This window comes from Sphaeramia orbicularis, chromosome 1, assembly GCF_902148855.1.
Source record: "Sphaeramia orbicularis chromosome 1, fSphaOr1.1, whole genome shotgun sequence".
Lineage (NCBI taxonomy): Eukaryota > Metazoa > Chordata > Actinopteri > Kurtiformes > Apogonidae > Sphaeramia > Sphaeramia orbicularis.
In genome coordinates, this window is record NC_043957.1 from 16,443,351 (window position 1) to 16,466,937 (window position 23,587).

General features: G+C 36.9%; 1 protein-coding gene across 1 annotated transcript; it reads left to right on the plus strand.

Annotated features, from left to right (window-relative positions):
• LOC115417463 (B-cell receptor CD22-like) lies at positions 1–22,973 on the plus strand. Its single transcript, XM_030131401.1, has 18 exons — positions 1–128; positions 5,176–5,529; positions 5,646–5,885; positions 6,168–6,437; positions 6,640–6,909; positions 7,086–7,349; positions 7,631–7,712; positions 9,086–9,146; positions 9,457–9,644; positions 10,552–10,574; positions 14,158–14,502; positions 15,168–15,419; positions 16,471–16,743; positions 16,984–17,247; positions 17,367–17,436; positions 17,532–17,592; positions 21,614–21,792; positions 22,806–22,973. The coding sequence occupies exons 1-18, from the start codon at positions 62–64 to the stop codon at positions 22,876–22,878; spliced, it is 3,336 nt and encodes a 1,111-aa protein (XP_029987261.1). The 5' UTR covers positions 1–61; the 3' UTR covers positions 22,879–22,973.
• Positions 22,974–23,587: the final 614 nt, after the last annotated feature.

Here is a 23,587-nt window from a genome sequence, read left to right on the forward strand (position 1 = left end):
ATCAGAGACAAATGTGACAACATGTTTTATTTGATCTGAAGCCAGAGATTCTTACAGAGAAATGAGAACAGCAGCGATGAGTTTAACATCAGCAAGTGGATTGGTTGTCATCCTTCTGTCTGTTGCAGGTACTGTTTGTCTTTATTCACATTAAATTCATTCACATGAAGAGCAGCTTCAGAGTTTTATTGTGAAAAATACATGTTATAACTGTGACAGGATGATAGATGACACTACTTCTGTTTAGTTTTTGGTTTGGATCTGCAGTTTTATTGTAACTCAGTGAGCCGTAACTTGTCCTGGTTTAGCAGTGAGTACTGTTACCAAACAGAGCTGATATTATTTAAAGAAAACAAATCAATATTAATTAAAAATAAAATAATAATAATAATTAAAAAAAAAAAAAAAAAAAAAAAAAAAAAAAAATATATATATATATATATATATATATATATATATATATATATATATATATATATATATATATATATATATATATATTCTCTGGAGCACTAGTTCTTACTACTCTATATTTTTTACTTTCATAGTGAGACAGGCTGATGTAAAAAGTGTTGTACAACTCCAAACACTTCTGTTTCTCAGAATTCTTGTGGTAGTTTCCACATGTTGGCATAATCTTGGTGATAATTTGATCTCAGACATGCAACATCTGTCTGTTGTGTTCCTTAACCTCTACAGTGAACTGAACTCTGAACCACTACAGTAGTATGGTCCGAAAATGTATGTAACCTCTTTTTAGTGCAGGGGTCTCAAACTCAGATCCTCGAGGGCCGGTATCCTGCATGTTTTAGATGTTTCCCTCTCTCAGCACACCTGACGGTCGTTATCAGGCTGCTGCAGAGCTTGATGGTAGGCTTATCATTTGAATCAGGTGTGTTGGAAGAGGGATACATCTAAAACATGCAGGATAGTGGCCCTCGAGGACCGGAGTTTGAGACCCCTGTTTTAGTGCATTACTTACAATTAGGTCACACAAAACACACAGGATCCTGGGTTTCCAGTTGGTGATGGTGAATTTACTGGTTTTCCCGTCTACTTTTAAAGTTAGGGAATTTTTCTTTGCACTTAGTACAGTAGGCCTATGATTTAAATAAACTTGCGCGGTGCCTTCACTGAAGAAATACTGCACCAGTAGCTGACATACACTATGTAAATCTTCAGAATTTATATGTAACAAAACAAAAAAAAAAAAGCAATTCCACTGCTCTGATGAAATGTAACAAATAGGTGACTTTTATTTGACCATTTTGTCAAAATGAAATAACATGTAAGAATGTGTGAAATAGAATTTGTGTGTATGTGTTTATGCGTGTGTAAAATGTATGCAAGTGTGCTAATATGGAATAAAGTAAACTTGATATGACCCTGTTACCTTTGACACAATTATAACAATAATGCAGAATATCCCCTAAACCCTGGAAACCACAAATACTGTACCCTGGCCTGATACAACCCTAAAACCAGACCAAACAGTACACCTAACAGTACACATTTACCATTTAAACTTGCACTAAATACTATTTCGGCGCCAAATGCACTCAAATGTACAGTCTTATAACACCAGTTCACTCTGTCTTAGAAGAGCAAGCTTGCAAAAAACAAAACAAAACAAAACAAAACAAAAACAAAAACATTGGGGCCCATTACGTTGGTGCATATTTAAAAAATATATAGTAATCCACAAAAGCAACTTTCAATGAAGAAGGAAATCCGACGTAGGGATAATGATGTTCACTAACACTGTTACGGTGGTCTACGAATGAAACGGCCGTTTGGCTTCAAGCCAACTACTCACGAACAGCTCAGGATGTGTAGCAAACAGACAATGTTCCAGGTGTTCTCTGTTACACTTTAGGATCCCAAGCGAAAAGACGACGATGAGCTTTTGAAAAAAAACAAGTCTTTCTTTCAAAATGACTTAGTTAGCTTTGTCAACGTTTGTGTGCTCAGTTCAATGTCGTATTAGAGAAAACTCAAAACTTAATTCGTCTGGCCTTTACCATAGGCTACAGCACTCATTAATTCGTAGCCAAAAAAAAAAAAAAAAAACACACACCGCGAAAATCGCAAGCTGGTTAGCAAAATATCAAAGAAAAGTAATCCTCATTTTTTAAGGTCCGGTTCCTCCAACTCTCAGTTCAGCATCCTCTTTCGCCGTACTCAAAAACGCATTCCCTCTTTCCTCCTCTCTCTTTCCGGTCACTGCCAGGTACAGTCCTCTGTCCCAGATTCTAATTGGCCCAGTCCACAACATTACCTCTAAACGTACACAGGATTGGTTTACAACATAGATATTTTAGTGGGAAAGGACCCATTGCATCATGGTACTTGCAGTCACCTTCAATAAACACATGTAATTAACACAGTCTCTATTATAAACAGATTTGTGAAAACCTTAGTGAAAGAATTTGATGAATATAAAAAATAAGAAAATAAAAAGGGCCTTACATGTACATATACAAATATTACCCAACTCAAAATACTCTAAAGAAAGAAAACCAGATATTTATATTGAGGCTATTTTCATCAAAGTTGTTTAGTTTGGGTTTGACAGCTCTTAAATAACTTCTCCTTTTTATCCAGCTCCTGAGAACAGGTTGCATCATTTAGCTGTTCTGCATTTCTCTGAGTCAGAAACCTGATCACAGAATGAACACAGACAAACAAACCAAGAAAAGTTCAGACTCAGTCATCACCAGGTGGATTCAGCAGAACTAAAGTTTACTGGAGGTTTTACAACAAATTGCATAAACATGGTAGAAGAACATAATACAGAACAATACATGAATAAGATGCATGTTTTAGGCGTTTGACTTTTTAGTGTGTACAGTTTGTTGTCTCTCATTTCCGAGGCTTGATAAATATCAACTTCATCTGACAAGTTAATTGATTTTTATTTAATTGATATTCCAAGCTCTCACCAGCAGGAGGAAGTGTCATACCAGAACACATCTACGACAAAAAAAAAACACCAACAAATCAGCCCTTTGTATCCACAGACTGTCACTCAGTGAATAACATATAAAGCTCATTGTTTCAATACATTTGTTTTATGGTATCATCAAATATTCTTCTTCAAACTGAAACATATAGCAGATTTTCTAATCTTCACATACTGCATCAGCTGATAATTCACATCAGTGGTGTAGTGGTCCCTGGAGAAGTGGATATACTCTCAATTTTTTTTTTGTTTTTGTTTTAAAGTAGTCCAGAAAAAACAAAAAAACAAACAAAAAAAAAAATAGAAATAGTGACATGTCAGACCACTCTATTTACTTCACCCAAAAATCCATAACTAGTATTTGGTCACCATTTTAAAATTAACATGTCCTGATCAGGAGCACTTCGTAGGTATTACTGGTCACACAAGCAGCTGCATGAATGTAAATGTATTCAACACGAGGCAAACATAAGATAACATTAGCCTTTCATAACATTAGCCTACTCACAAAGTTGAACTATTTGTGACAAAATCTCTTCTCTAAATGTGCAGTCATATGTCCAGTAGTTTAAAACAGTGACTCATTCTGAAACCAGTTTAACCCTTTCATGCATAGTGGTCACTACAGTGGACAGCTGTTCTCTTGTATGTTAATAGATTTTGTTGTTTTAGTTCCCTATCAGCAAACACAGTGGACACTCACACTGCAAAAATCTAAATCTGACCAAGTGTATTTTTCTTATTTCTAGTCCACATATCTCATCACACTTAAAACCAGATAGAATCAACTAAAGAGGAACTTTTCACTATGATAGAAGAACTGATTTTTAGACAATAGATCTGGAAAATCTGATTTCAAGAAATCTTACCAAGACAATTTTCACTTGTTCAACTGGCATATTTTTTTTTGCTTGAATTAAGCAAAAGAATTGTTACTCTTTAGGTGATTATGTCTCATTTTAGGTGTGATGAGATATTTTGACAAGAAATGAGAAAAATACACTTGGTAAGATTTAGATTTTTGCAGTGCATGCACCATCCCATACACTGCAATTCATACTGTTAGTGTAACTTTGCTGTTCTTGATAAACCTGATCTGCACTAACATGTTTGAGTGTAAATCAATAGCTTTTTACTGTTATTAAATTGTAAATAACTTTTTTTGCATATTATTTCCACGATGTGAGTAATGACTAGTTTTTGTGTATGTTAAAATGTGAGAAAACATCTGATAAGCTGCATTAAAAATCTTTTCATTTCAGTCATTTAGACAGTGAGATGAGAACAGCAACAACAATGAGTTTAACATCAGCAAGTGGATTTATCGTCTTCCTTCTCTCTGTTACAGATACTGTATATCTTTATTTACGTAAATGGAATGATTTTTATTGTGAAAGTTACATATTAAAACAGTGTAAACAGCAACCATTTGTCAATCATTCTGGTTTGTAATTGACAACTGTTTTTTTCCGTAGATGAGATCTGCAGCTTTTCATAACTTAATGAGTTCTAACATGTCCTGGTTTGGTTAGAACCATTATCCGAAGCCATCTACAAGTATTCTAATCCATAAATCCCTCAAATGTACTTCAGAACAAAACTTTTCAACATCAGATGTACAGTGTGATGTAAAAAATGTTAAATCAGTTTTAGTGTTTCTCACATCTGTATAAATACAAGATTTCCTGTTTTATTTCTTACCATATTCTAGTGTTTTACTGTGCAGTACTTTTACCAAATTAAGTTTATATTGTTCTATTGGTCACAAACTAAATAAACTTCTCTTTTTTCATCATAGCTGCTGTGAAAAATTTCTAACACCTCTGTGTTCTGCATTTCTGTGTTATTCTTTCCATCCATCTGACCACAGAGTGAAGAGAGGAAAAACCAAGAACAGATCAGACTCAAACTACAATAACTATGGTGTTACTGATCATCTGATGGATTAAACAGATATGAGGATAAAGAGTTAAACATAATTAGACTTCAGGTGTTTATGAGCTGAACACGACATTAATGTAATATGTCAGATGATTTATTAAAGGTTTTTGGCTGATATCTTTGAACAACTGCATTGTTTTTCAGTGATTATAGATTAAAGTGTCTCTGTTTTTGAGGTTCATCCAGTTTACTTTTTTCTACAACCACAATGATGATCTTTTAATTGATTTATCCATTGACTTATATTTGTTTTTTAATTTGTTCTGTTACAGTTGTTCAGGGTCAGAATGAATGGGGAGTGACTTACACTTCTACTCAGATCTGTGCCTTAAAAGGATCAACAGTCGTCATGAGCTGCACCTACACATACCCACCCCAGATAAAGAAACAGAAAACTACAGTTGAGAAAACGTTCTGGTTTATTAATAGAGACATTAAACCTGTAAATCTGAAAACAAAGTCAGAGTACAAAGGTCGTGTGCATTATTCTTCCAATAAGAACGACTGTTCTGTGAAAATCTCAGACCTGAGACAGAGCGACTCAGCTCAGTACAAGTTCAGGTTTATAACAAACCAACCTGGTGGAAATTATACTGGTTCACCTGGAGTCACTCTAAATGTCACAGGTAAATGCTTCAGAAATATACAAATACATTCACATAATAGTTAAAATCTTTATGTGTAGTTTCTTGTGTGCTTCTTAAGTTATTCATTTAACGTAACATTTCTTTATTTTTCATAGCACGTCCAGATCTCCAGGTCCATGTGACCAGATCATCCTGCAGGAATTCTAATTGTGTCCAAGTAGAGCTGAGGTGTCACAGCAGCTGTCGTCTACCTGACAATTACAAATACACCTGGTTCAAGAACAGACAGACAATTAGGAGTGAAACATCATCTTCCTATTTCACCTCTTTTCCCTCTGAAGATACCGTTTCCTGTGCTGTTAAAGGTTATGAGATGTTCTCCTCTCCTCCAGCGTGTGAGTTTACTCCACAGTCTTCCTCTAACATGTCTCCATCTAGTGGAGGTTTTTATCTAATGCAGTGTAACATGACTGCATGGATTTCCAAATGATTTCTCTGTGTACTGGAGAGATGTTCAAACTATAGTTTCTATAAGTGACCAGTGTCTCCACCACTTCTGTCCATCTTGTCTCCATCTGTCAGCTTTATACTTTGGTGGGTTATGAGGGGTGGAGTCAAAAATCAAACATTACTATGATTTTTATCTTAAAATGTTTTGTTAATGTTTTCTTCTCCAGTTGCTCCAACGGTTTCTTCAGTGTCTTTCAGTCCCTCTGGTGAAATCATTGAGGGCAGTTCAGTGACTCTGACCTGTACCAGTGATGCAAACCCACCTGTTACTAAATACACCTGGTACAAGAGAGGAAATAATCAACCTCAGTCAAGAGGTGAAGGACAGCAGTTTGTCCTCAGCTTCATCAACTCCTCTGACTCTGGATCATATTCATGTGTCTCTGAGAACGATCTGGGGTTGAAGATGTCAGAATACGTCTATATTGATGTGAAATGTGAGTAAAATGCTTTACTTTGTAGAATACGTCTAGTGTCATGTGACACATCCAATGAGAATCCTCTGTTCTCTGGAGATTCTGATGCAGCAAAGGATGCATCTGCAAATCACTGAAACACATCATACAGCAACAAAGGAACCATATTCATTCATTCATTCATTCATTCATTCACTCATCCATTCTGTCAAATCTCCTCCAGATCCTCCCAGACTTCCATCTGTTTCCGTGAGTCCGTCTGGTCAGATAGTGAAGGGCAGTTCAGTGACTCTGACCTGTACCAGTGATGCAAACCCACCTGTTACTAAATACACCTGGTACAAGAGAGGAAATAATCAGCTTCAGTCAAGAGGTGAAGGACAGCAGTTTGTCCTCAGCTTCATCAACTCCTCTGACTCTGGATCATATTCATGTGTCTCTGAGAACAGTCTGGGGTTGAAGATGTCAGAATACGTCTATATTGATGTGAAATGTGAGTAAAATGCTTTACTTTGTTGAATATGTCTAGTGTCATGTGACACATCCAATGAGAATCCTCTGTTCTCTGGAGATTCTGATGCAGTAAAGGATGCAAATCGCTGAAACACATCATACAGCAACATAGGAACCATATCCATCCATCCATCCATTCTGTCAAATCTCCTCCAGATCCTCCCAGACTTCCCTCTGTGTCCGTGAGTCCGTCTGGTCAGATAGTTCAGGGCAGTTCAGTGACTCTGACCTGTACCAGTGATGCAAACCCACCTGTTACTAAATACACCTGGTACAAGGAGGATGAAGACTCACCAAAAGCATCAGGACAGAACTTCACCATCACTGACTTCAGATCTGAACACAGTGGGAATTATTACTGTGAAGCCCAGAACAGCAGAGGACGACAGAACTCCACCTCACATCCGATTGTTGTATCATGTGAGTGTTTGCATTTAACTGCACATGTACTCAGAAAAACAACTAAAAACATAGTGAGAGTCACACTTTGTAAATGTTGTTTAGCGTTTTAATGCACATTTGTAAAATATTTTGTAAAGAAAGCCTGGGCATTTTTTAAACTTACAGATGTTTAAAGTTCTTCTTTGTATTTGCATTTACAAATTTTATCACCTCATCAAGTCTGTTTAATACTGTGAACATGTGCTGTGTTGCTCTATTTGATATTTTTAACTTTCAGTGTTTTCTTCTTCTTTTTTCAGCCAAATGGAAATCAGTTGCAGCTGGAGTGACTGTTGCCGTTCTCCTTCCCATAATCCTCATCTTCGTCTTCCTATTATTCAGGTAAATTAAATTTCACCAGAGAATTCCTTGAATTCATGAACCATGGAACAATTTTAATATAGTTTGGACCATCAGCCATTTCTTCTTTTTTTAAATAAAACCCAGACAAGTATAGAAGCATTGAAACTGTGGTGCTTTTGGAGAACTGCTTTCAGTTCATGCTGGGAGGAAAAGTAGTTCTGTTGGGGGTTTAGTGACTTTCAGTTTATACATGGTAAGGCCAAGACCTTATGCAGTGCATGGAAGTTATTCAACTCCTTGGATGTTTTCCCCTTAAATTGCTTGTTCAACTATGATGATAGTCAAAATAATGTAGCATGTTTGTTAATGATCCACCAAAATAAATAAATAAATAAATAAATAAATAAATAACAAAATCAACAAATAATAATAATAATAATAATAATAATAATAATAATAATAAAAAAGTGAAGACGTTTCTACAAAGTAACGTCAATTAATCAAAACACATAATATATTTATATATAATGTTAAACAAGTAATTGAATATTCTCCTTTTTTAAACTGACTGGTCTTATTCACCAGAGGTTCAGTAATAATGGTAATATTCTCACAATAGTGACCTGAGAACAGCGAATGTGTCTGAAGTGATTATAATATAAACATATCTGTGTCTGGAAGGTTCAGTATTCATAGCTACTAATACACTTCAAATATAAAAGAACTCACAACCAGCCCTGGCAAAAGGTTATTGAAAAGCACAACTGTAGTTTGTGTAATTCACTAAATATCCACTGATGACAAAGATCACAGAACACACACATCACAGCAGAGAAATGATAAGGCTCATCTATAAAAGTTCAGTGTTGGTTTAGATTGTGTTCACCATTTTAATCAGACAGCATTTTCTTTTGGTAAAACTCATTTTGGTGTTCCTATTTGTTCCTTCACTGGTTGTAGTGTATTATTCCACACACATCAGATTTAGGAAGGACAACTTTTAATAACAAAAATCTGACCTGAACAGGCCCTGCGATGAACTAGCAAAATGTCCAGGGTGTACCCCACCTTCACCCATAAGTAGCTGGGATAGGCTCCAAGCGACCCCTGTGACCCTAGTAAGGATGAAGCGGGTTCAGAAAATGAATGAATGAATGACCTGAACGGTTTGTGCACCTCAGGCAGCAGAGAATGAAAGAATGAAGTGATGTTTAACCTGAACTGAATGAAGGGGCAGCAGTGGAGTGTAAAGTCTGATTCTTGTCACATTAGCCAATACATGTTTAGACGACAAACTGATTCCTTTCAGATTCATGTCGGGGACAAAGGGAAGCAGTGCATGATCTATGTGGTAACCAATGGATTTGTATGTGTCTGAGCTGCATTTGTTTCTTCATTGTGTTTTTCTCTAGAAGAATGAGGGCTTTGAAAACATCATCTGAACCTGAAGACAGAGCGGACAACAGCCAGCAGGTGAGAACAGATGTGTTTTAGTACAAAACAAAACTATTCTGGAAAATGACATCTGACTGCAGCTCATCATGTTGTTCTTCACTGAAACCAACTCATGATGTGATTACATTCACCAGAAGTTGTCCTGCTTTTGTCACCTGTTTTATATCTCCTTTCTGACATTTGTTGACATGTTGATAGAATATCTTCAGTGTTGTTTTCTGTCATATTGGTCTTCTCAGCAGATTGCTGTCCTCTCTCTGAATGCACCATTTAAAATAAAGTCGTACGTAGGTGAAATGTTTCCTTAACAGTATTTTTGTCTGTGCAGTGTCCACCTAATCACAGACACCCAGAGGAGCAGGACAACCATCATTACGCCACCGTGAACTTCTCTCAGAAAAAGGAGGATCCAGTTTACTCCAACACTGGACCAGCTCGGTGCCCAAGACACAAGAAGGAACCAACATTTCCTGAGTACTCTGTTCTCACATTTCATAACAACAGCAAAGAGCAGAGGTGAGATCTGACATTCTCTTGTATTTAAACATCAAATCAATTTACAATCACCTGATTAATCTTGTATGTCTTTGTCAGAGATAGAGTTGAGGAAACTGCAGAGGATTCAGCTGTATTGTACAGCACAGTCAACAAAACCAAAGGACCAAGGACCTCGGCTCCAAAGTGAAATGTGTAATACCACTCATGGCCACTAGAGGCTGCTCCTAAGAGCCTTGTCTCCCATGGACTCACACTGAACTTCTCTCTAAACTTTTGAAGTCATTTTTTTCTAGGAGTGGTTTTTCTCACTGTTATTCTTTCTGAATTTCTAATAAGTAATGTGTTCCATCTTTAACCTTTCCTCCATTAATAAGATCACATGTGAAACAGAAGGCACTGATTGACAGGTGTTATTGACAGTTTGGAACGTTGGACCTCTGAAGTTTCTGTTAATTTAATAAAATCTTTTCTTGACAGACAGGTACATTGTAATGGTAGCTTATACTTGCAATCCCATAGCCCCACCCATTTTCTCCAAATATGGTCACTTTTGCCCCCAAAATACAAACTAATACCCTTCACATCCTTTATGTTTTTTTCTTGATCATAAAATCCATTCTGTGTATCCGTTCTGTGTAAAAATGTATTCCGTGTATGTATATATTCTGTTTTTTTTTTTTTTGTTTTTTTTTCACATTTTGCTCCTCAACCCTATGGAGGAAAGAACCTGCGATATTAAAAAATACAGAAAAATAAAAATGGCTTGTTAAATTAATGTCCATAAAATATATGTATTTATTTTGTGCTAATTTATATTTTTCTATCTTTAGTTTCTATCCCTGCATTTATTCCTGCATTGCTTTTTATTTACATTTTCTTATGGCAAATGCATTTTCTTAAGGCAAATTCTTTCTTCATTCTTCAGACCGTACAACGTCCTGCCCCTCAGTACGTAGAAGTTTGATGAACATGTGTAAATCTTTACAATCAAAAAACTCATAGTGGCTCCCGATGTGCTTTCATTTACCAAACTACAGAGTCTGAAAAAACTATGAATGAGCGACTTACTGAAGCTGGTAAGTTTCACAGTTCTGAATTAAATATTTAACACAGTGGTGGCTGATCCATAGGGGGCGCCACGCTCTGAATTACAGTAAGAGACGTCAAAAAGATTTGAGTCACAGAGTAACATCCCATAATTAACTGCAGTAGCAACATTGCCTGACCGGACTGTTCACAAAAACAAGACAAACAAGACACACATCTGAGCACTTGTTGGTTTAACATGTGCAGAACCTGTGTTTGGTTTGGATGAGTTAGATGTTCACAGTCTAGAGTTTCTATCCTGGATTCATTTTCAGCTCCTTCACTCACAGACTGAACATTACAATCAAAGACTTACGATAGGCATTGAAACTTGTACATATAGCGTCCCCTCGAGTCTTATTTAGCGCCACTTGTCACTGATATAACATGTGAACTCCACCTACATCTCATACACTTTAATGTCAACTAAAGCAGAACTGAGCCTGCATCTAAACAGAGGAGGAAACATGTTTCCTCATCAGCATCGTCAGTTGATTTTTCTAACGTTAATTCTGTCTTATCTTGTGTTAAAAGGTGTCATCATTTAGGTCAGTGGTTCTCAAACTTTTTACAGTGGAGTACCCCCTGAAATATATTTTTTTAGCCAAGTACCCCCAACTCTCAGCATTTTTAATTGAAAAAAATGAAGCAAATTATATTCCTGTGCCAAAGGTGTCTGTTTATATTTTCAAAACTTTGCAAACAAACAACACATATTTAACTGTAATATATAAAAAAGAACACATTTTTAAAAGCACATTTTGTGGGCAAAATATAAATGTCCTCTTCCATCGATAAGAAAAATAAATAAATTGGTCATAAATGAATCTTTCATCAACAACAACAAAAAAATAATAATAATAACTACTAGAAACAAACTCATTTGGAATAATATAAAACAGATATATTCTTAAAATGTTACCAAAGCTTAAACAAGATGATTAGTAATAAAACTACTACATGAATGTATTCATTGTGTTTTATTTTACAGAATTAATTCCAATTATTTGTTTTATATTCAGTACATGATGGCTTATTTAATGCATTTTTCCAAAAAATTTCAAGTACCCCCTGGGCTTCTTCCACATACCCCTGGGGGTATGCATAGCCCACTATGGGAACCAGTGGTTTAAGCGATTCCGGTTTCTTATTATCTGGCAAGGTTACAAACTGGCATTTACTTCAGCATGAATATTGCAAAAGAAAGGAAATGAAGACATATAGCTGCCTGGATTTCAACCGACTGACCACAGAGGAAAAGAATCTTTACAAGAAAACAACCAGAGACAAATGTGACAACATGTTTTATTTGATCTGAAGCCAGAGATTCTTACAGAGAAATGAGAACAGCAGCGATGAGTTTAACATCAGCAAGTGGATTGGTTGTCATCCTTCTGTCTGTTGCAGGTACTGTTTGTCTTTATTCACATTAAATTCATTCACATGAAGAGCAGCTTCAGAGTTTTATTGTGAAAAATACATGTTATAACTGTGACAGGATGATAGATGACACTAATTTTGTTCAGTTTTTGGTTTGGATCTGCAGTTTTATTGTAACTCAGTGAGCTGTAACTTGTCCTGGTTTAGCAGTTAGTACTGTTACCAAACAGAGCTGATATTATTTAAAGAAAATAAATCAATATTAATTAAAAAACAAAACAAAACAAAAAAAGATAATTTTCTCTGGACCGCTAGTTTTTACTAGTCTATATTTTTTACTTTCATAGTGAGACAGGCTGATGTAAAAAGTGTTGTACAACTCCAAACACTTCTGTTTCTCAGAATACTTGTGGTAGTTTCCAAACATTGGCATAATTTTGGTGATAATTTGATCTCAGACATGCAACATGTGTCTGTTGTGTTCTTTAATTTCTGCAGTGAACTGAACTCTGAACCACTACAGTAGTATGGACCAAAAATATATATATATACAAATATTACCCAACTCAAAATACTGTAAAGCCTGAAAACCAAATATTTATCTTGAGGCTATTTCATCAAAGTTGTTTAGTTTGGGTTTGACAGCTCTTAAATAACTTCTCCTTTTTATCCAGCTCCTGAGAACAGGTTGCATCATTTAGCTGTTCTGCATTTCTCTGAGTCAGAAACCTGACCACAGAGTGAACACAGACAAAACAAACCGAGAAAAGATCAGACTCAGTCATCACCAGGTGGATTCAGCAGAACTAAAGTTTACTGGAGGTTTTACAACAAATTGCATAAACATGGTAGAAGAACATAATACAGAACAATACATGAATAAGATGCATGTTTTAGGTGTTTGACTTTTTAGTGTGTACAGTTTGCTTTTTCTACTTTCTGAGGCTTGAATAATATCAACTTCATCTGACAAGTTAAGTTTGGTTTTTAATTAATTGATATTCCAAGGTCTCACCAGCAGGAGGAAGTGTCATACCAGAACCCATCTACATCCAAAATAAACATCAACAAATCAACCCTATTTATCCACAGACTGTGTCACTCAGTGATAAAGTATAAAGCTCATGTTTCAATACATCTCTTTTATGGTATCATCAAATGTTCTTCTTCAAACTAAAACATGTAGCAGGTTTTCTAATTGTCACGTGCTCCAACAGCTGATAGTTTACATTATAGCTCTGTTTTTAGATGGAAACAGTCACAGTAAAACCACAAATCACCTCCGTAGCTATTCTGTTCGGTTTGTGTTGTCATTAGCTCTGTTTAGAATCAAACAAACAAGGTCAGAAGTGTCACAGTTTAGTCTGAACCATGGATCAACAAACAGTCTCATAAAATATCTCACCTGTGCAGAAGAAATGATGATATTTCTGCATCAAACTCCATTCTTTACATTTAAAACATGATTCCAGTGATGAAAACTAGAAGCACTCGGAGAGCGCAGACCTCCGCCAAGGCTGATCAGTGCCCCCACCCCCAATCACCACCAAAATTTAATCATTTCTTCCTTATCCCATTTCCAACAAACCCTGAAAATGTCATCAAAATCTGTCCATAACTTTTTGAGTTATGTTGCACACTAACGGACAGACAAACAGACAGACAGACAAACAAACCCTGGCAAAAACATAACCTCCTTGGCGGAGGTAACAAGAACAACCCTTCTAACTTTTGTCACTTTGTCATTTTCTTTGACTGTAAAAGTTGTTTCTTAGTGCTTCTCATCCTACCTGCCACTTTCTGATGCTTTTGTCAAAGGCCTTGTGGCATTCGTTTTCCTCACCATGGGTCTCTGGCAGAGTAGTTCACTACTCCCTCTAGTGGTCACATAAATCATGTGGATGAAAATACATTCAGTTAATACCTCTACAATTCAGCACATCTGAAGCAGAACTTCACAGCTCTTTATTCTAAACATTATTATGATACTTTCATTTAAATGAAACTGAATGCTGGACATTTTATTACTTTTCAAATGTGGTTTCTGATCTGCTCTATGTTACAGTGGTTCAGGGTCAGAACGAATGGAAAGTGACGTACCCTTCTACCCAGATCTGTGCCTTAAGAGGATCATCAGTCCAGATAAGCTGCATCTATTCATGCCCATCTGAGATAAATGGCCAGCATACTATAATTGAAAACACATACTGGTTTATTAAAAATTTTGTGGATCTGAAAACACAACCAGAGTTTGCAGGCCGTGTGCAGTACAACTGTGTTAAGACCAACTGCACTCTGACAATATCAGACCTGAAAGAGACCGACTCAGCTCTGTACAAGTTCAGGATCATTACAAACCAACACCGAGGGACTTGGTTTGGTTCACCTGGAGTCAATTTGTCTGTCACAGGTAAATATAGGGTGTCCCAAAAAAAATTTACATCATCTGAGATGTCCATATCGGAGTGACAACATGGTCAGAAGAAATGATGCTTAATAGGATGTATTTTGGACATAAAATGTTTTATTCTACAAATTTCCAACGAAAAATTTTGGGGGATGGTTCATTTTATCATGTTCCAAAGTTATTACAAATGTTCAATGTGTGTGCCGCTTGTGATGGGGCATGTCAAATTGGTAGTAGAGTTCCTGCCACGCTCGCAGCAGCATGTCATGTGTAACATTCTCCAGAGCCTCAGTGATTCTTCTTTTGAGTTCATCTACACATGTGGGAAGTGGTGGGCTATAGACCAGTCCTTTCACGTAACCCCAGACAAAGAAATCGCACAGTATTTGGTCAGGTGAGCGTGGGGGCCATTTTAATACCACGTTGTCTCCATCATTAGCACGTCCAACCCATCTTCCTTTCTTGAGCAAAAAGAGCAAACAAATTTGAAACAAATTATTAGGTGATGAAATGATGTCACATTTCTTGGGACACTGTATTTCATGGATATGTTATCAGTTCATTAATCAACACTTAAAACAAGATGAAAATAACAAGGAAGTATCTATGTGTTCTTTTATGGTTGTGTTGAATGATTATTAAGTGAGATTGTTTTTTAATCTTCGTAGCGCATCCAGATCTCCAGGTTCATGTGAAACCATCAGCTAACCAACGATCCTGTGCAAGTCTGAACTGCATTCGTGTAGACCTGAGGTGTCAGAGCAGATGTCATCTACCTGATCATTCTTCCTACATCTGGTTCAAGAACAGACGGGCAATTCAGAGACAGAAATCATCTTCTTATTCAGACACTATTTATTATGCAGACACCATTTCCTGTGCTGTTAAAGGTTATGAGATGTTCTTCTCTCCTTCAATGTGTGAGTTTACATCCTCTAACTTGGTTCTTTTGTCTCTGTAATGTAACCTAAACTTCCACTATGCTGTCGTCCTTGGCCACCTCACAGGACACCTGGATGTTTGTTGTGGTGGGTGGGTAGCTCAGCCACAGCCTTTTGACAACACTCGTGTTACCGGTGGACATTGGACCCTACTGAATAGCAAAATGTACTTTTTATAGACAGGACCACACAAATGAACTAAGAAAAATGCAAAATATGACAATACAATTATCTGTTCTCCATTTAAGTGAAGGTAGATCACATACCAGGTAAAATATGAGGCTAATCCACTGAAAATGTGTTTAGTTCCACTGTATCTCTGCTGTAGAAATGCATGGTCAGTACGTAGCCAATGGTAAACCACATTTAAGACCTTTCAGTATTCACCAGTGAAAACAACATCAAACACCAACACCTTTTGACTACATGCATTTTCAACACATTTCTCTGTTTATTCCAAAATCGTAATGTGCTGCTCTGTCCCGTTCAACCAACAACTGAACATTTTAGGTAATTGGCTTGAAGTTTGGACATATTTTCAATTTGGACTACAACCGCTGCTTCTGACAAACAATTATGGGATACTCAGAGAAATGTTCATCAAAAGTCGTGACCTTATATGTGCAAATGTCGTAGTTATAGTAGTAGGTATAAATACTTATCGTAGTTATAGACGCAACAAATTAAGCAGGATTTGAAACAAGTTGTAGAAATCCACTCGATTTTTGTCAAAATGAATATAAAGATAGCTTTGCAGCTCCTGGAGGGTTCAAATTCAAACTTTTTGAACTATTAGTGTCCAAATACACAAATAAATGAACCAAAGACTAATAAAAGTGGGTTTAGCAAAATATGACCCCTTTAAATGATTAAGATAAATCACTATAATTCTCCTTGAATACAGTATGTGTTGCCTTACTGTTGTATTAGACAACACTTTGTGTAAAGTATTGTACTGATTCCTCTCTGCCCATTAATTGCCTATTATTGTCATATTCATTTTTAAATGTGTGTTTTTTTTCCTCCCTAGTTGCTCCCACATTTCCCCATGTGTCCGTGAGTCCGTCTGGTCAGATAGTGGAGGGCAGTTCAGTGACTCTGACCTGTACCAGTGACGCAAACCCACCAATTACTACATACACCTGGTACAAGACAAATCAAAACACAAACCGACAACTCATGAGTGGAAAGAATCAGTTTGTGTTTGAATCTATTAAGTTGTCTGACTCTGGACAATATTACTGTGAAGTTGAGAACAACCTCTGGATGTGGACATCCAATAAAATCCATTTAGATGTGAAAGGTGAGTGAAACTGATCGGTTGTTCTATCTATCTATCTATCTATCTATCTATCTATCTATCTATCTATCTATCTATCTATCTATCTATCTATCTATCTATCTATCTATCTATCTATCTATCTATCTATCTATCTATCTATCTATCTATCTATCTATCTATCTATCTGCTGATTCCTCTCTGCCCATTAATTGTCTATTTTGTCATATTCATCTCTGAATGTGTGGGTTTTTTCCTCTTTAGTTGCTCCCAGACCTCCCTCTGTGTCTGTGAGTCCGTCTGGTCAGATAGTGGAGGGCAGTTCAGTGACTCTGACCTGTACCAGTGATGCAAACCCACCTGTTACTAAATACACCTGGTATAAGGAAGATGAAAACTCACCAAAAGAATCAGGACAAAACTTCACCATCAGGGTCTTCAGATCTGAACACAGTGGGAATTATTACTGTGAAGTAGAAGACAGCAGAGGACGTCGTAAGTCTGTGTCACACCTGATTGTTGTATCAGGTGAGTTCTGGCATTTAGCTACAGACATAATGACAAGAAGTGAATTACTGCTTTATATGTTTGTGTTGATTTGTTACTAATAAAATCTGTGATTGCTGGATTGTTCCGTCTCTTGTCAGATTCATCTATAGGAGTGACTTTTTCTGTACTCCTTCCCATAATCCTCCTATTTGCCTTGATATTGTTTAAGTAAGCACTAATAGTTCAATGTCATAGTTCATCAAATATTTCAAATTGATCGTTTTTGGTGTTGGATCAGTTTTATTTCTTTTTGCTTTTTGTAGAAAAAAGAGGGCCTCCATAAACTCATCTGAGCATGAGGTGGCACCAGACAGCAGTGAGCAGGTGAGAACAAAGGTACTGTTTTAATACAAAAGAAATGTGTGTGTGTGTTGTCAATATATCACAACAAACCCAACAAAAAACTATCTTTGTATCCCTTGACGCAGAAGAAGCCTTTGATAAGGTAAACTGGCTCTTTTTATTCAGCACCCTCCATAAATTTGGGTTTGGAGAGTCGTTCATACACTGGATTAAGACACTATATACATCACCCAGGGCCACAATTACTACTAACAGAATCACTTCACCAAGTTTCACACTGCACCGGGGGACCAGACAAGGATGCCCACTCTCACCCTCCCTTTTTGCTATTTTCATCGAACCCCTCGTAGCAGCAATACGCCAAAACAACATCATTCAAGGAATACAGGTTATGGACACACAACACAAAATCAGCTTATATGCAGATGATTTACTACTGTACTTACAGAATCCACGTACATCCCTCCAAGAAACCTTCAATATCATCAACAAATTCTCGGAAATCTCTCATTATACCATTAACTGGAAAAAATCAACAATTTTACCCCTCTCTGCTTGGGATTCTGGAACTCAGGATTCTTCACTCCCCCTACAAACAGGTAACATTAAATATCTGGGCATTAATATTTCCTCTAGACTGTCAGAGCTTTTTAATCTCAGTTACACCCCCCTCCTAAAAAAAACTGAAGACAACTATAAACGCTGGACAAAACTCCCACTCACACTCATTGGAAGAATTGCGACAGTAAAAATGAAAACCTTACCTCAGATTAACTATCTCTTCTCTACGATCCCTACCACTCCCACAGACAATTGGCTCAGAACACTTAACACAATAACAACACAATTCTATTGGAAAAATAAAAAACCCAGAATTTCACTATCAACTCTGCAAAATAAAAAAAACACATGGTGGACTCGAGGCACCAAACTTTCTACACTATTTCCTTGCCAATCAACTACAATATTTAGCTAAATGGATTCACAAACAGAACCACAGTTACCCTTGGCTTGAAATAGAACAGTATCAGTGTAAAAACATCTCCATTGCAGATCTCCCCTTTCTCCCACAATCTATTAGTAAATCTAACATCTGTAAGATTAACAGTATATCCACAACCCTGACAGCCTGGTGGAAAATAAATCGAATCACAAAGTCATCACTAGCACCAAATAAGTTCACCCCACTCTGGCACAACCCAACTTTCACTCTACAAAATAAACCCATTCACTTCTCCACATGGGAAACAAAGGGAACTAGAAGCACTCGGAGAGCGCAGACCTCCGCCAAGGCTGATAAGTGGGCCCCCCCACCCCCGATCACCCCCAAAAGTTAATCATTTCTTCCTTATCCCATTTCCAACAAACCCTGAAAATTTCATCAAAATCTGTCCATAACTTTTTGAGTTATGTTGCACACTAACGGACAGACAAACAGACAGACAGACAAACAAACCCTGGCAAAAACATAACCTCCTTGGTGGAGGTAATCACACACCTCTGCCACTTATTTCTCAACAATCAATTCATGCCATTCAACATAGTTATTCAGACCTACGGGGTTGGGAGAGATCAGTTTCTTCAATATCAACAGCTTTAACTAAGAATTAAAGAAAAACATACTACAGCCATCCCAGTTAACCGGAAGAATCTTTCAAATCAGCAGTCCTAAGAAACTAACATCCAAACTGTATTCACTCATATCCACCTTAAAGAGTACAATAACACTCCCAACAAGCAAGTGGGAAAAAGACCTGGCCCTCTCTCCCAACCCTGATTTCTGGGAACAAATCTGTAAAAACACTTTTTCCATGACCAACCTACAGCTAATACAATATAAAACCATTCACAGAATTCACATCACTCAGAATAAAATGTTTAAAATGGGACTGGCCAATTCAGATATCTGTTCACATTGCACATCAGGGAGCACAGACAACTACCTTCACAATATCTGGCTATGCCAACCAGTACACACCCTTTGGATTAAGGTCACTGAAACACTATCCACCATCCTGAGTTCCAGAATCCCAGCATCAGCACCACTCTGTCTTCTTGGTGATATATCCGACATACACCTCCCACCCAGATTCAAAAACTCATTACTTATTTCTCTAGCTGTCACCAAAAAAGTAATCCTACAAAACTGCAAATCCAAGAATACATGTCATATCACTCACTGGACTAACATCATGGCTGAATATATATCAATGGAAAAAAAAAAAAGTGCTCTTCAGAAGAAGCATATGTCAACCTTTGAGAACAACTGGAACCCATTCATAACTTTCTTAAAACAAACATAGCCAAAAACTGCATATATCACCAGAACAGAACACATACCCCCTTGCCCCTTTAACTCCCCCAACACCCACTTTCTATCTCAGCATTTAACCTCCACACCTCACCCCCACTCATCATTGACATAAATACACACACACACCACACTTACAACAATGTAATACATCTGATCGACAGTAACATCAATAAGAGTGACCACTTACTTTGTCTGTCCATTTATCTTGTCTTATGTCTGTCCTGTCACTGTCCTGTCTTATGTCTGTCCCATTCTACTGTCTTGTCTTATGTCTGATCGGTCCCACTATCTTGTCTTATGTTCGTTCTGTACCACTGTCGTGTGCCAATCTGCCACTTTGTTAAGTCTCGTCCCTGTGCACTTTTGTTTATATGAACCCCTCCCTCTATGTACATATATACTAGCAAGGAATGTAGGTCAATAGGAGTATAAACTTGAAATTGTTACTGGTCACTTGTCAAGTATAAGCTGTAATTAATAATAAAGTTGTCCCCCGAAGAGGGGGGGTGGTGGCAGGTCAAAAAAAAAAAAAAAAGAAATATGTGGAAAATGTCACCTGACTCTGATGTTGTTCTTCACTGAAAGTGTCTGTGAACGTTGAAGATCTAACCAGCTTCCAGTGAACAAAAGCATCTACTTATCTAGAATGTTTTAGACCTAGTGCTACCTCTGTGACAGTTCCCAAATGATTTTTTTTCTCTATATTTAACCTTTCTGAAGTGATTTATCACCATTTATTGTAAAATTATCTCCTGTGCTTTACTTTTTTTTTTTTTTTTGTGAAAAACTGGTATTTTCCTATATTTAATTCACTGATCATATAGATGTTCATAAAAGCTCAGATTAAAGTTGAGGGTTATCAAATCAAAAACAGAAAACTGAAGAAAAAGCGATTTTTAGAGCAAAATCTTTCATTAACTGAACATAAACCAAGTGTCTCCATTCACTTTCATATAACAAACTCCATCAAAATCAATGTTGTAGAAGATGACGGTGTTTCCACGTGCACTATGGAGCCTCTGAACATCCAAATGGGTCATATCAGATGACCATGAAAAGATGACAAACCGTATTTAACGCCAGTTATTTACATGTATTGTTAGGATTAGTGGATCAACAGGTATTAAACAGTTTACATCAGTAGATGCTTTTGTTCCATGTTTGGGTCTTTATGAGTTAATAAGTTTTGAACTATTAATCCTGTCAACACATTAAATAATTCAGGTAAAATGCAGTTGTTCATTTTTTCATGGTCATCAGATAGGACCCATTTGGACCTTCAGATGCTCCGTAGTGAACATGGAAACACTGTCATCTTCTACAACATTATTCAACAAAAAAGCCAATGTAGTTTGTACACACTTTTATTTATTTTTTATATTCAATAAATGATATACTTTGCTAAAAAAAAAAAGTACATTTTTCTTCAGTTTTCTCTTTTTTAAAAAATAATCTCTGAGTTTACTCTCATCTTTTGTGAACATCTACGATCAGTAAATTAAATATAGGAAATTACCTGATTTTCGCTGAAAAATGCTAAACGATGATAGTATAATACGCAGTGATAAATAACTTAGGGAAGGTTAAATGTGGAGAAAAAAATCATGTCACCACAAAATGGGTCTAGGTTTAGTTTACCGGTAATTTTTAATTGGTTGAAGACCTTCACAATTCAGTTTCAGTAAAACTTCAGTAAAATACTTTCTATACATTATTTTGTCTCTGCAGCATCCACCCAATCAGAGACAATCAGAGGACCAGGACAATGTTCATTATGTTGCAGTGAACTTCTCTCTGAACCAGGAAGATCCAATTTACTGCAACACTGGAGCAGCTCAGCACCACAGACACAAGGAACAAATGTTTACAGAGTACGCTGCGGTCAAATACTCCGACAAGGACCGAAGGTGAGCCAAGACATTTTACTGTTAGACTATATAAAGAATCTTCCTCAAAATCCCTTGATCACTTCATTCAGTGGTGTGGTGGTCTCTGGAGCAGTGGGTATACCCTCAATCTTTGCCCCCCACCCCCTTTTTTTTTTTTTTTTTTTTTTAAATAGTCCAGAAAAACGCTGTTCAGAGGACTAATCTATTTACTTTACCCAAAAATCCATCAGTAGTATTTGATCACTATTATAAGATTATTATGACTTAATCAGGAGAAGTTTGTAGGTATTACTGGTCACACAAGCAGCTGCATGAATGTAAGTGTATTCAACATGAGGGAAACATAAGATAACGCTAGCCTTTTATAACGTTAGCCTTTCATGACATTAGCCTACTCGTATAGTTGAACTACTGGCGTCAAAATCTCTTCTCTACATGTGCAGTCATATGTCCAGAAGTTTAAAACAGTGACTCATTCTGAAACCACCTTAAAACTTACCTCAGAATTATGTACTCCATCAAAGTTGGTTCTCTCAATATGTGTCACTCATTTCAAAGATGTTTATTCTGCCTTTCTTGTTAGCATCTCCAATAATCACGCATCTTTCAATGAGATGTGCAGTGACCAGTCAATCAGCTGGGGTGGCACTGGCACCGGAAGTGTCCAATCAGGTTCCAGAGGTGGCCAGCGCCTTGCAGAGCCCTGGCTCTGGCACTAAGTTAGCAATATTTTCCTCAGTATGACCCGCCCTACTCTGCCTCTGATTGGCTAATCAGTCCTCATGCCTAAAATTAACTGGTCTAATCAGTGAAGGTACCAAGTACCAGCCAATTAGAGGCAGATTAGGGTGGGTTATGGTCTCACCATCCTAGGGGAAAACATGGGGAATTTGGCTGCAGATACTACTGAATGGTGCACATTAGGGCGATTTAGAAGTGGGTATACGCAGTACTGTCTGAAAAATAAGTAGGCGCACTTTGTATTCCATCATATACCCTGGACTACACCTCTGATTTCATTTCTGCTGCAGAACTGAACTTCAAGGAACTGAAGAGGATCCAGCTCTCCTGTACAGCACAGTCAACAAACCACAGCGATCATAAACACCTTCATCTCCAGTCTGTCCTTTTTGTCAGTCACAGAATCAAAAGGAATTGGATCTGTTAATAAATGTACAAATGCATAAAGAGGGAGGAGTCACCAGTTTTGTTTTGTTTTGTTTTGTTTTGTTTTAGACCTTTGTTCAATTTATGGAGATTTACAAAGTATTACAAAACACTTACCCTAAACTCACCTAACATAAATATACCCATCTGTACTTAATAACCGTATAGAGATTTCCGCACCCGTATGTTTTACGTACACCTACTTACAAAAATATACATACAATTGCCTGTGTTCACAATAGTGAATAAAAATAAAATATAATATCTGTGTATATATATATATACTCACACATATAAATATACACAAACACATATGTCTACAATAACAAATACATACACGCTTACACTAACACACATACTTGTCTACATATAGTATATACACATACACACATATATACACATATACAAACATACACACCTACATAGAAACATACTTTTTTCTCCTCTTTGTTTATATATATATATACACACACACACACACACAGTATAGGTGTGTGTGTGTGTGTGTGTGTAAAAAAAAAAGCTTAGAAGTCTATAATATTCCATGGGAGTGTCTGTAATCTGTCCAGTGTTCTTCTTTTACATAGTTCGGTCAGAGTGTGTTTGACCACTGTGTCACTAGTCGCTAATCCATTGGACATCAGTG